Genomic DNA, 15,244 nt, shown 5'->3' on the forward strand with positions numbered 1-15,244 from the left:
GCACAGGACACATGAAAAAAAATGAAAATCAAAATTTCTTTATTCAATTTAGATGCGACTGAAGGCATGCTTATGAATGTCAAAAACGTTTACAAAATTCGCGAAAGAGCAAAACTACGCCATGCATTGGGAGTGGCGTATCTTAATATATATATTTATTGTGTGCGTGTGTATGTGACTGAACTCCTCCTAAACGACTGGACCGATTTTGACGAAATTTTTTGTGTGTGTTCAAGGGGATCTGAGAATGGTTTAGATTCACAATTTTGTCCGCTGGACAATGTTTTTTTAATTAATTTTTAATTTATTAGTAGTTGTTGATTTTGGAATGTTTTACATTGGATCCGACAGACGGCGCTACCATCGCAGTGTCAAATTTTAAATAATATTCGAATTTTAGTCTGTCCCGACAGTTAGCGCTGCGATCAAATTAAAAAAAAGTTTTGTTATCATTGTGTTATTGTACACCATGGGCTGGATCGTTAGATATTGTCATAACATTTGAATTATAATTTTCATCAAAATGGTCCAGAATGTTTTAGCTTATTAAAAAAAGTTTGAAATTTTCAAATTAAAGACGTGTAGACAGGACGTCTGTCAGGTCCGCTAGTTTACGTATACATAAGTACTATTGTTTCCATTTCACCCGCTTTTATTTAGACCAGATAGTGCATAAAACCTTATTTGTTATGTATAGTGACCACACATTTTAAATTTATTTTTTACTTTGTTTTTGTTAATATTGATATTCAGTGGCACTAAAACCTCTTTAGGTCTTGGCCTCAGATTTCTGAATCTGTTTCATGATCATTTTTTAAATCTAATAGGCAAGTACGTGAACGGCCTCCAGTGCCTGACACACGTTGTCGACTTTTTGAGTCTAACACATGTCGGTTTCCTCACGATGTTTTCACCGTTCGAGCAAATGTTAAATGCGCACATAAAAAGAAAGTCCATTGTTGCACAGCCGGGGATCGAACCTACGACCTCAGGTTTGAGAGTCGCACGCTGAAGCCACTAGGCCAACACTGCTCTGATGTTTGTTAGTAATGTGTAATTCTATTGTTTACTTGAGAATTTAATAAATAGCAAAAAGGAAATTTAGATGAGGTGAATTTGGACGGATAAATATATAGTCTAAAAACATTTTTAGGGGTAATTTATTATATTTTTACTAACAAATTATTTCTTAAAGGCAACTGAAGGATAATAGATCCTAATATATCAATAATTAGGATTATTTAAGGGATTTGAACATGTATAATAGTTATCACAGCCGATTTTCTTATCTTAATAAGTAATAATTTTATTTATTGTTTAATGTAATAATAAGTTAATATATAAAATAATAATTTAATTAAATATAAGATAAATAACATCACCCTTTATCCCCAAAGGAGTTGAAGCTACGTTTGAGACATTTATCAATACAAAATAACTAATAGAAGCGATACTCGGCATTTGTAAACTGAAATCCCTAAGGTTTTGAGTTTAGACCGATCGCAAGTTACATAATATATACCTTTTCATCGGTGGGGGATATACATTCGGTTATCAAAGAGTTCTAACATTTAAATTCAAAAATGTGTTTTTTGTAATGTTTCCAACTGGATAGTTCTAAATATTTTCAGTGTTGCCCATTTATTTACTGAAATAAATAAATAAATTAGGTTGTCTAAAAGAAATCACTTGTTAGCGATAAGGCCAGCCGATGCATCCCTAGCAATTAATGTTACTTGTTTTTATTTGTAAAGTAGGTAAGTTCGAAGAAAACAAATAAAAAATAAAAGTAAGACCCGGGACTTCAGTAGGACTTTCGTACGTGTTCAAATCCAATTTAAATCCAGACGAAAGCCTGCTTAGGGCTTAAGCCCTACACTTAGTCTCAACTCTGAATGTTACACAACAGGAATTTGAACGCAGGACCACAAGGTTGAGGTTGCTCTGCAATTTTTGATGCTGTATGTACATATATGTTGTACGTTATTACGAACGCGAACAAAATATAATATATGTATATGTTGGAAGCGTGTAAGTAATTGGCATTTGTCAGTTCAATACAGACTTGATGAGCTCAGAATAGAAATCCAAATTTTATTATCCGTAAACAACAACTTACCGCGTTATATATATATGTACATATAGGTATTTTAAGATAGTATAAAATATAACCACACGATATGAAGCGTAACTAACTACTAAACTATTTACTTACTTAAAGTATGTGATGAGTGGCATCAGTTGAGTTGTTGGTCGGTTTTGTGGGTCCCGGTCTAATAGTCTGGGAAGAGCTTCATGGAGGCAGTCAGGAGCTCGGCTGACTAATGCAACAACGTTCCGATCCAGCTTAAGACACAAAATATATACATATAATATTCACTTTCCGCCTGTGAATAGGTAACACGTATAATCATTCAGAATAATGATGTGTTGATCCTTCAGAAAGCTTTAAAGCTTCTTATACATAGGCGTCGGAGCTTGAGACCCGATATTTAAATAATCGATTGTAAAAGCTCACACGCCACTTCTCATAAAGCAATAAATGAAAGAATCCAAGATGTACCCATTGAAAATCTTATTACTCCCCCTGAGAAGTAATAAAAGAGTGCCTTTATTAGATTCTAAGCTACGCCCGCGGCTTCGCTGGTCTGGAAGTATTCGTACACACAAATAACTATGAAATTATAATGCTGATAAACATTTTATTACTTTTTTTCGATTTTTTTTTTCGTGGTTGCATATTTGTAATCTTCCTTGCAAATTTGGTGTCATATTTTCTTGTATAATTTTATGCATATTTTTTATTTTTTTTATTTGTTTAAAAATTTCTAGATAAATAAATAGGTAATTTTATTTGTAACATAGATTGGTTATTATACACGTAAACCACGTTTTTGCATAAGAATATAAGTGCTTCTAATTCAACATGTTTCCGATAGAGACATAACTGAGACTAAATAATAATTAAAAATATAATATAATATTCACTTCAACGAACATTAATTGTTTTTTTTAAATAGCTTGTAATACTTTATCAATATAAGTCAATCGAAATATTCTCAAACTCAAATGCATATTATGATATTTACATGTGACACGTTATAATTTATTACAATAAGGACCTTGGTTAGGTACAGCAATGTATTGGGCATGCTCCACCGAAGTTAATACATTTCTATTCTTACAAGAAATATTATTTATTTGGTATACTTGCTTGGCTTGACATTGCGAAAAGGAGAATGTACTTAACATTATTAATAAACTAAACTTTTATAAAAGAAATTTTCGTCTACTGAACATCCAAATGAATTTGTAGATATGAATGGCCTAAAGAAATCTGTCAGGGGTTGGTTGACATCTACTTGACTTAAAATCTATCAATAAAATAGTACTATCGGGTAGCGGGTAAACGATATCTATAGACTATTTCGAGGAAATCAATTTCGCAACATCTTGATTACCCTAATGTATTACCGATATAATCAGCATTATTACTTACTTGTTCCATTTGCTTCACGTACAATATTGGATTAAAATTGGTGTTGATTAGGGGCCGGCCCTGATTGAATATTGCTCCTAGTATCATTCCCAGTGCATACATATCAGCCAAGGTGCTGGCATGCCCACGCATTTGGGTTTCAGGGGCTGCAAATATTAAAAATGTGAACTGCTTTTATACTTCATCTTAAATTTGAATATACTTTATTGTATGAGTTGCAGATAATTCAAACTGTATATAATAAAGAAATACAAAATTTTTTTTGTTATTCATTTCAATAATATAACATTACGCAATTGAGATATTAGTTTGTGACTCAAAGTTTATACAATTTATATTAACCTATTTCTATTCTCATTATCATCAGAATACATATTTTAAATTACCCATATAGTCAAGATGAGGTTGACAAATCCGAGGAACCTTGCAGGACCACTGAGGAACACTCAGGAAGTTTAATGGATCATCGCTCGGTATCGGTTCTGCAAAAAAATAATAAGAAAAATTAAAACGACTTCAATATGTGTCTATATAAGATAATGGTACAATTAGATCGATCAACAACTAAATTCCACACAATCAGCGATCTTATATATCGGTAAATTAGCTATATATAAATAAAATATATACTAAAAAAACATTACGATAAATATATTGTGTTGACAGATTATTTATTAAGAGGAATGATTTACAAAATACTTTTACATTAGGAGACTACACAATATTTCTTCATAATGATAAAAATATCCAGCCGTAAAATGCCGAGTGACAAGTGACATAATCCGAAAATGTTATTTATGTTATATTACGACCTCTAAAGCTACTTTAAAAACCCCTCTCGTGGTTGATTTTGATGAACAAAATGCCTCCATAAACGGTTTATTTTCGCTTTTTGGAGTGAAACTAATACGACTTCCAACAACGTTGCGTTGCTCCTGGGGGAGAGGAATAGAATTAGATAGAGAGAGAATGAATGCGTGGCACTCAAATATAGTACGTGGGTAACACTGAGAATATTTCTTTTTAATTTTTTTTTATGAATTTTTCACTCTACTCCCCTGCCATAGTGTCCAGGGACTTTATATATCAATTTTTTTTTTCAACAAACATAAAATAAATATATTTCACTGCTACTATTTGTGAAATAGTGTATTGGAAGTGTTACACTGAAAATATTTAGAACTCGTCAGTTAAAAACATTATTACAGAAAACCCTATTTGAATTTCAATTTTATAACTCTTTGGTAACCTAATGTAGTTAGTAAATTGCATTCATTTGTCCATTGTTTTTGTGAATTGGCGGCAGATCTAAAACTTTTGTTACACGTGAAAATGAACCTAACGCGAGAAAATTTTTAGTCAATGATTTATTATGACTTTCGTTGTGGGCTCACTCAACAACAAAGCTATGATAGGCTGCTATTAGCATTTCTTTATGAAGCTTCATCTCGTGCCACTGTTTACAGGGACGTCCTTTAACGAAAAATTACGGTTACTAAATTAAAATTACGGTTAATAAATTACTGTTGAATATTTGACTATAGAAGATGTCGAGATTCCACATATTCCTGACCTGGCACCCTACAACTTTCATTTAACTTCCCAATAACTAAAGATAAAATTCGAGGTATTCGCTTTACGATACCTGAAGATGCGGTGAAAGCGTACGAAAATCCCATAGAAGATACGAAAATGCCTAAGGAAGAATGGGCCAAGTGCTTTTCTCAGTGGTTCCTTCGAATGCTACGATATGTAGAGAGGAACAGAGATTACTTCAAAAAACAGTAAAAGTATTGGCACCTTTTTTCTTTAAGCCGTTTTTTACTATCCGTGTTATCTAGTTAGGTATATTGTTACAGGCCAGCGCGAAAGAGGGAGAGAGGAAGAAAGATACACAAAGGTAGAATGTAGGAGAGAGAAAGAGAGTGAATCGGCTGAGAAACAGTATGAGCGTCGTGATATTATCTGAAATATGTACATGATGTGATGGTTCTATTTTAATTTATAATATTCATTATTACATTTGAAAAGTTGCGATCAATTTTAAACTTTACGAATTTTCACTTCTTCCGCGGTAAGGGACTATGCGTGGCGTGAAGAGTTGAAATTCGGGCTGAAAATGACGGACATGAGACATGTAAGACAAAGGCGAAAACCTTCAAAGAAATTCTAAAAAGAAAAAGTATTATACACAAAAAGCTGGTTATAAGCCAATTTCACTAACTTCATGAGACAGATAGCCTTTGTTTTGAATTAACTAAAGGATACCTTAACTCATACAAAACCGGTAAAACAATGCCACTAATGCACCCTTTAGGGTCAGTCGGAACTCAACTGTTGTGTTACTTCACGTTAGCTACCTTTAATCACTCTTCTGAGCAGTTTCACGCTGTTCAGTTTAGTGCATAACCAAAAAAAATCCATCGAATCTTCAGGCATGGGTATGTACATGGTTTTTAATTCAAAACTACACTATTAGAACCACTTTTTTATTCATGAAGTGTTGACGACAGTCATTTTATTATTTTAGAGTCAAACAATTCCCATTAAAATAATTTTGTCGAGTCCATTTGAATATCAGTTAAATGGACTCGAGTTAAGCTATATTTTGCATTTGAGGGTGTTCTTTGAACCTTCTACTTGTATTATAAAGAGAAAAACTTTCCGCCTCCGTATTTTATTGGCATTTAATTCCATTTGGTTTTAAGAAGAAAATAAACAAGTATTTTCGTTTCTGTACTAAAAACAACGGTTATCTTTTGACGGCAGTATTTTATTTCTTATTATAAAAAATAACATATACTATATTAATGAAGTATTATGAATACTCTTATGAATTATTACTTTAAAATCTAATATGGAGGTCTTTACATCTAACAATAAATGGATTTTATTTAAGATTCATTTGAGAACTGGCTGTAAAAATATTATTTTTTATATTAAGTGAGTTAAATAAATAAGTTAAAATAAGTAAGTGTAAAACACAATATAATACTGAAATAAATAATTTATTTATTTCATAATATATTTATTTCATAATTATTTCATAATACTAAAATAAATAATTTATTTATTTCAGTATTATATATGTGAGCTATATGAGCTTTAGAATAGGTTGATAAATAATAAATATTTGTAAAAATCCGTATGTAATATTCACTAATCAATTCTATCACCCCTTTGACCTGGTTTCATCACTCGATAAATTGAAGTGAGGAGAGAGATCGTCAAAAATTAATTAAACATCACATCTGACGTGACGTTTCCCGTATTACCGTAATACGCATCCGTTAGATTTAGTATTACCGGTTGAAAACCTCATTTATTAATTAAGGTTTACTGTCTAAGTATCAAGTAGCGATAGCCCCCGTCGATAAAAAAAATGATTGTCCGTAATTGGTTTTTGTCACTATTTTGTATGGACGGCAGTGAATGTTAGGGGGCATAGGCTAATCGAGTTCAAGGGCGCAACCGTACAATGAGCATAACGGGACAATGAGGCATGCTTTGAGTTATTAGACGTTTTGAAACCACAAATACGAAACGCAGTTTTAAAGACTCACTCTAAAAAATTAGCTCATTTCCAAATGTTACTTAGCTCTCTGAATTTTTTAGTATTAATTTCAGTCTATTGTACTTTTAGCAATTTCTCTAAATGCTTATATTATTAGAGTGCCTACAAGGTTAATCAAAAATAGAATTGTCTAGACTTATTAATAATATATTTTAGTCAAACACACTATGTATATATTATATAACTTTATTTCACACAATACTATTTTAGAATGAAGTTTATTTAATTAATTTATCTAAATGTTTTGCGGTTGCGTACGTCGGCGCACTCGATACTTTATATCAGAGTTATTCTGAAATAATTTTCAGAATTTCACTATGTTTTTTATTTGTATTCAACCAACGCGAAATTGACATTCCTTAGACCCAAAATGTTGACGGCGTGTCAGGCACATGAGGCTGATCACCTACTCGTCCATTAGATTGACAAATGATCATGAAACTTCTGAAGCCTAGACTTGAAAAGTTTGTAGCGCCATTTATTCATTTCATATTTTGAAATTGTGAATAACGTATTTATTTGGATAAGGATTAAGATCAGGAAAGAACTTCGAAATCCATTTTTTATAAGAAAAGTAGCCATAATTCTAGTAGTTATCTGAAAATATACTATAATATACTTATAAAATCGTTCGTTACTATAACTTTACGCATACTGAAGAACTACATCATCATCATTCTCAACATCGCATACAATCAACTTTATTTATACTAGTAGACTCGGCCAAGCGTTGCTGTGGTTAACTTTTTTGTATATTACATAGTAGTAAACCATGTGAAATTTAGATAGCTTATGTTAACATAAGCTAACTAACTTTGGTACTTTAAATACAGCGCCATTTTTTAGAATTGTATCAAATAATAATTCGGTATTTTAGGAGTCCATAGCGGACAAACAACGTGACACGTAATTTATATAATATATTCAGATAGTAAAATTGTGATGATTCCAAAATTAAACAGTTTGATTCAATAAATCCCCTTTGACTAGTCGATACCTAATTGTGTTATCTAGTTACAAGAGTATCAGGAAGCGATTGATTGATCATTCCTGGAACATCATTGATACCCTTTAGATATTATTCAACTTACGTAAAGCGTACACCTATATTTTATAAAATATATGTATATAATCTATTCATGTATAAAAATATTTCTGCTTCTATAACACACATTGCACATAATTTAATTAAAAATCATCACAATATAAGTAACATAATAATCCGAATTATTTTAAAATAAGTTTAACAATTTATCCAAAATATTTTATAAATTAAAATTTCGCACGTAAAATGACAAAATTTGCATGGAACACACCACCTCTTTATCATTTGAAAAGACTACATTAGATAGCCATTGCAATGGACTGCATACCAGGTAATTACACTGCATGGTAATATCTACGAAGGTAATATACTTAAATAAATGTCTAGCAAGCATTGGCGCCCCGGCTCCCCCATGAATATTGCAAATACTAATAATAACGGTGTAGCCGGGGCGTGTCTCGCGAAGCGCAACACGTTGGTACTCGTATAAGAGATGTAAAAAAGTCAACACAGTGGCAATTTTTTCTTTTAATGTTCATAAACAGTCTAAGTATTCTATAACATTTTGACACTATGTTCACGTGTCTGAGATACCGTACTTGCACTTATATTATACACTAGGTTTATTAACTAACTAACAAAAAGTTAAGTTCTCTATATGCATCTTAAGCCTGTCGTGAGATAGTCTATTTATTACTAAAAAGACTGGATCCATATTGAAATTACCTTTACATATATAATATTATGCACAATATTGTACCACATGAAGCTTCAGGAACATGGCCCACATATTAAAAAACACTTAATAAAAACTTACCCGCAAACTCGAGGCCAAAAAGCTTCCAAATCCCTCGTCGTGTCACGAGGATGTTGTAAGGACAAACGTTGCGATGCATCGTACGCATTGTTAAGTGCATGTATTGAAGTGCCTCGGAAATCTGTAGACGTTCAAAACGTTATACATTGTAACCAGAATTGTATTACAATATGGATTCATGTTTAGATACCGTATATAATTGTTAGATGTTATTGATAGCCTCAGTTTCGGTTGTAGCTTAAGAGCTGGGAACTGTGTTCAATGTGGAAATCTCGATACGATACGCAATACGAATTGTTTTGGATTGGGATTGGGCAATAGCTTTAATTTGAACTATTTTCTACTAGTTGACTATTTTCGTTTGTATATTGTAATCACCAGTGCATTAAGGCAACAGTAGAATAATGTCAATTGTGAATAAATTTACGATTAGACAACACACTTTTAACGTTGGGGTGGATCTAGAATGTATGCCTTATTATTGTATATATGTACATGGTTATGTATTCATAATGTAAAATGAATATAAAATGATGAAATTTCGTATTAATACAGATTGTGAATTGAACAAAAAATCTGTAAATAAGGAAGGTAAATTTTTTTGTAAAAAAATCAATCGTATTCGATTGTCTCGTTACTTATAGAGCGATCGTTATACGAACACTAAAATAGGGTATTTTTTAATGAACTAACATATAATAGATTTACGCCGAATACATTTCTACACTGCATTAATTCTGAAATAATTCGTAATAGACATCACATTTAGCGAGGTGTCTGCGGTTATTTTGGGCATCAACAGTACAGACCGCAACGTTATACAAAACCATAATATTAGTTTAATCTATGTATAATAGGGACAAAAATTTTGTCTAATCTCATACGTTTAGAATGAGGACCTTCTTGGAACCTCAATACATCGTTCTATTCCTAAGAATATTGGAGCTCTCGATCTTGAAGTTCATTATAACTGAATGAGCAGCTTTTAATTGGACAGACAATCTCGGAGTTGTAAGTTGCATCTTCAAACCACTAGATTGCTCTTAATAAATATATCATATTAATTAAATGATGTTGTAAGGGTGATTAATTGGGATTTATAGTGTATCTGTTTTGAGAGATATCAATATTAAGCAAGTTAATATTAATTGTACGGCTGTTTCAGATTGCACAATCCCGCACTTAAACATTAGCTATTCAATGAGATAAAACTATTCAGTTGTATTACTATGCTACGTTGTGTGTATCACTGGTTACATGCCACGGAACTAAATAACTTAATTGTTTCGATTTATAAATATGTTGGTAGAAATGTTGTCGCAAAATTTTATCATTGAGCCTTTATGTATGGTGCATGAGATAAAAATATCTGACTAGTCAAACCGACTATTTGTTGTAAAAATCTTTCTTGTATTCGCAATAAATTTTTCTTTGAAAGTAAGATAGTATGGGGCTTATGACAAGGCGCTTTCTAGTTTCTTAGGAAATTGTCAATATTAAAATGAAAATCTTTCGCATATTATTCGTTTATATACGTACTTTATTATTAACAGCGATTACTATACTTCTATTCCACATATAAAGATCTTAAATGTAATGTACTAATAAGTACTGATACTAAATGGGTTTCCAAAATTAACACTGTAGCTTATATACATTACTAGCGGACCCCACAGACGTTGTCCTGTCTACACGTCTTTAATTTGAAAATTTCAAACTTTTTTTAATAAGCTAAAACATGCTGGACCATTTTGATGTAAATTATTATTCAAATGTTATGACAATATCTAACGATCCAGCACATGGTCTACAGTAACACAATGATAACAAAACTTTTTTTTAATTTGATCGCAGCGCTAACTGTCGGGACAGACTAAAATTAAAATTCGAATATTATTTAAAATTTGACACTGCGATGGCCGTCTGTCGGATCCAATGTAAAACATTCCAAAATCAATAACTACTAATAAATTAAAAATTAATTTAAAAAAACATTGTCCAGCAGACAAAATTGTGAATCTAAACCATTCCCAGATCCCCTTGAACACACACAAAAAATTTTGTCAAAATCGGTCCAGTCGTTTGAGAGAAGTTCAGTGACATACACACTCACAGAAGAATTATATATATAAAGATGTGCATTTTACGAACCTGATGAAATCCATGTCGTATCTCAATATCCAGAAAGTGATACTCCCTAGCAAAAGGTGGCCTGGTGGTGCTACAAGTCGGCATTGGCTCCGCCGTAGGTGGACCCAGGTGGTTGGGGTTTGGAATCACAGGGAACGGACCCTCTGGATCAATAGGGCAGGATTCCTAAGGAAATAATACAAATTTTAGTTACTTACCGGGTGTTCTTGATTGAATTTTTTTTAATTAAATCGTGTTTTTTTATATCAATATGTTATAACTGTGTTACTATATAATATGTATCAGAACTACATATTATAATTCATAATGATGTAAATGTTACAATTGTAATACTTTATTTTTACTTTACTTTACTGTAAAGTGTATATACATTTAAAATGATACTTTAATCTATTTCTTTAAATTGTTTATATGTAATGCATCATTTGTGTGATTATCTTTAAACACGAAATTTAACATAGCCTTATTGAGAACACAGTGTTATTTTCTCGTTTTAAAGGATTCTAGAGTATATTAATAATAAGGCTATTTCAATATCTATTTTATTCTATAAAGAGCGTGGCGTAGACGTTGGTATTTTACGACGATGGTTGGTTCTTGTTCTGTTAATTTTTCATGTGTTATATTGTTTGTAAACTAGTTATTACAACAATTATATTTTGTTTTATAATAAAAACCATGAATCCAATCATGATATAAACATGAAACATCGTTTGATTTAGATATTTATATATATAATATTATATATTTAATCGTAACTTGATAAATTATTTCGCAAAGTAAACATAATATTTAATCTGTTAATTTCGATTATACATTAACAATATTTAGACTTAATATCAATAGTTTACCTTATGACACTTTACTTAAGTATATATATTTTAAATCTTTTACTTAAATGAAAGAAAAACAGGTACAGTTATTATGCATTCTGCAATGTATCGCCTATAAATCCTTAAAAAAGCCAGTTATTAATGATCGATGTCCAGTATTCTCGGCTTTAAAACTCCTCCATCAATAAACACCAAGTGTAATATATCTCACGGGAAAGGTAGTGATTGATTGACTGTGTTGCCTCTTAGTACATGCCTGGACATAGCACAAATGCAATACTTTCTTATGAAACCAAGTGTAGTTGATATATATGAAATAGTTGTTGATAAAATAGTTTTTAATAGTAAACCGGTTTTTTTTAATTTTCGAAATATATAATTATAGGCATTACATAATTTTAGTTAAAATAAATAATCATATAACACTGTTAACATCGCAAAAATTATTAGATCGGCGTTTAGTTTTGTGGTGAGAATTAAAACAGGCTCTACGCCTTGTGCTACGAAAGCTACGCACCGTAGCTATGTAAACATAGTTGATATTTCTTGGAACAGGGATACGGAAAAAACCTTAAGAGGTGTCAAGGGACACCCGGATGGAACGAAGTTCCTTATGATTAATTAGTGAAGGAATCGTAATAATATTTTTTGTATTATTAACAAATATAACGTAATATGAACTTAATCACTAGGCTCAATTTTAGTAATTAAAGTACCTAAAATTATTTATTGTGTTTCACTTTGGCAGCAAATCTGAAGATACAGGTATCTATTGACCTATCTACATTTTTTTTACGATAAAGTTCCGTTTCATCATAGAGATCTCGATTTTCTTTCTATCTGTCTTTCGCGACGTGCGACTAGGAACTTTGTTACAACAGTCACTTTTAATGAGAATTGAATATTTCCGCTCCTACCCGGATGTATGTTTCGATTATTATTAGGATTATTTCTGATATCCCCAGATTTATCTGTTATAATTTTATATTGCACGGACTTTAATATTAAAACATTAGTTCACGACACGAAAACTTTTATAACGTAATGTAATGTATAATAAAAACGTAGTATTTTAAGTAAGACTTTGTAACAGTTTTATTATATCAATAAAAAAAGAGATTTTAATTTTATGACATTGACACATCATAACTATCACTTAAATTTAAATTATACTTAGGGCCTGTTTCACAATGTATGGATAAAGTACCAAATAGCTATGCAACACATAAGTTATCGAAAGATAAAAGTTCCGAATAAGATACTTCGCGTTTCATAACAAATAGCGCTATCTGACAGTTGTGAAACGCAAAATTACTGTTTATCCTACCAATTAATAATAAATAGCTTATTTGGAACTTATCCGGACATTGTGAAACAGACCCTTAAAACAATAAATACTGCTTTCCCAATTTCTCCTTTCTGTGTATTGAACATTAGTCAATTGATTCTTTACCGAGGCGATGAATAAAACTAAATGGCTGGAATGGGAAAACATTATCAGCTCTGTTGAAAATGGACAAAAGTAAACACTTCAAAGAATAGAATGAAGTAAAAAAGGTCTTAAGGCCGTGTTATAATCTTTCGTAAACAATCCGAAAGTGAAAAGTTTGGGGCCTTTTAAAAATAATACGTATTGTTGGAGAAATACCAACTTTATATTGTAATTAGATTAGATGAGGGGAGACGTAAGCAAAATCATTTTAACCTAGTCTTTTCATATCAGTAATTTCACAGTCAAGACGTAATAAATATAACTGTAAGCCCTTGTTACAAGTAAATTAATTAATAAGGCATTTTATAAATGTGACGAATACTTAAATTCCTTGCTCCAGTTCAAACAATTTGTATTAAAAACTTGGCGATTGAAAAGAGTGGCGGAAAGTTTCTTGCCAGTTCTTCTTCCCCGCTCTACGCCCGCGACTTGCGAACTGGTTGTAAATGTAAATTTACCGTTAATCTAATTTGTTTTTCTTGACGTTCATAAGTGTACATGTTTACCTATATGAATAAAGATATTTTTGATTTGATTGTCAGTCTATTTCGATAAGTCACAGGTTGTAGAGGTTATAATATTATTAATATGTTATATTATTACTTTATTTTAAAGCTATAATATTAATTACTTGAAAGTACTTACATGCCAAGCGAGGATATTGTGAAGACTCGCATAAATTCTTTCCGTTGCAAAAGCCACTGTGTGTGTACTTTCTTCGAGAGGATGCAGAATTTCCAACATTTTTGGATGAGCAAGTGTGTGCAGCTCAGTTACACAGTTTTTAATGCAGTCCAGCATAAGCTGTTTGCGCTTTGGACGATACAGCTTGTCAACCACTCGCTTGTCGAACATGAAGACGGAACATTCCTGTAAATAATTATACATTTTAATTGTGTAAATATTATAGCAGAGCTACTTTAAACTGATAACGATGTTGATGATAGACTCGACTATCCACTGTTTTTATACTTTCTAACAAAATGCAATTTCTAATAATTAAGATTGTATCTAAATACCAATCTCAATGCAGACGTATTTCTCCTAATAGCACTGATGTCGACTTCGAATCACGTGGTACGAAAACTCATTATTGAAATAGGATGTGGGATCATTATTGTAGTTGTGTGGTATGCCTGCATTAAGGCCGGCATATAGTATTTTATTATATTACATTACATTTTATTCTTAATTTTGTTAGCTACCTTAACAGGTGACCCTAAATTGACACAAGTGAACAATAATACACAGACGAAACACATAAAACAAATAATCATGAAATAACGAAATAAAAAATACAAGAAATTTACTATTATTATTAATATTATATAATATAAAACGTAACAATTTTTCCCATTCTCGTACCGCCCAATTAACATATTTTTAGCGAATATCTCGATGTACGATGGTACGATGGGTTACCTTTCGAGAGATTCTTCCAAATAATGAACTTTCCACTAATCTTCAGCGTATCAGTTATCAGGTGAAAAAACTTGAGCCATTACTTGGGCATTTTAGTAACACGATCAATTAGCGTATCTGGTCTGGGAGAGGTTTTTCTTGGCAGAGCTTTCTAAGAACATTTTCAAATGTTCCATGTGTCAATGCCCAGGTATTTTTCTGTACGCCTTCTATATGTAAATTAACAATTTTTTTCGTAGTTCGTCTCAATTTTATTTTTTGCCTATTTAGAACAATAGTAAAATCCAAGCAAGAAATCCTATTACAAAAAAAGAGCCATGGATGCTTTTTTTTTAATGTTTCTTATTAAGCGACCAAGCGGCCAATTATAGAAAATAACTATTTGGGCTATATTATTGCATAATTATTAAT

General features: G+C 31.5%; 1 protein-coding gene across 1 annotated transcript in view; it reads right to left on the reverse strand.

Annotated features, from left to right (window-relative positions):
• The window catches only part of LOC110997579 (SCY1-like protein 2), a 71,895-nt gene that overhangs the window by 10,363 nt on the left and 46,288 nt on the right, over positions 1-15,244 (reverse strand). The window contains exons 2-7 of the mRNA XM_022265815.2: positions 14,057-14,281; positions 11,087-11,251; positions 8,936-9,056; positions 3,886-3,981; positions 3,500-3,645; positions 2,216-2,346 (exon numbers count right to left, since the gene is read on the reverse strand). Coding sequence (XP_022121507.2) covers positions 2,216-2,346; positions 3,500-3,645; positions 3,886-3,981; positions 8,936-9,056; positions 11,087-11,251; positions 14,057-14,281 — 884 coding nt within the window. The remainder of the gene's footprint in view (positions 1-2,215; positions 2,347-3,499; positions 3,646-3,885; positions 3,982-8,935; positions 9,057-11,086; positions 11,252-14,056; positions 14,282-15,244) is intronic.

This window comes from Pieris rapae, chromosome Z, assembly GCF_905147795.1.
Source record: "Pieris rapae chromosome Z, ilPieRapa1.1, whole genome shotgun sequence".
Taxonomy (NCBI): domain Eukaryota; kingdom Metazoa; phylum Arthropoda; class Insecta; order Lepidoptera; family Pieridae; genus Pieris; species Pieris rapae.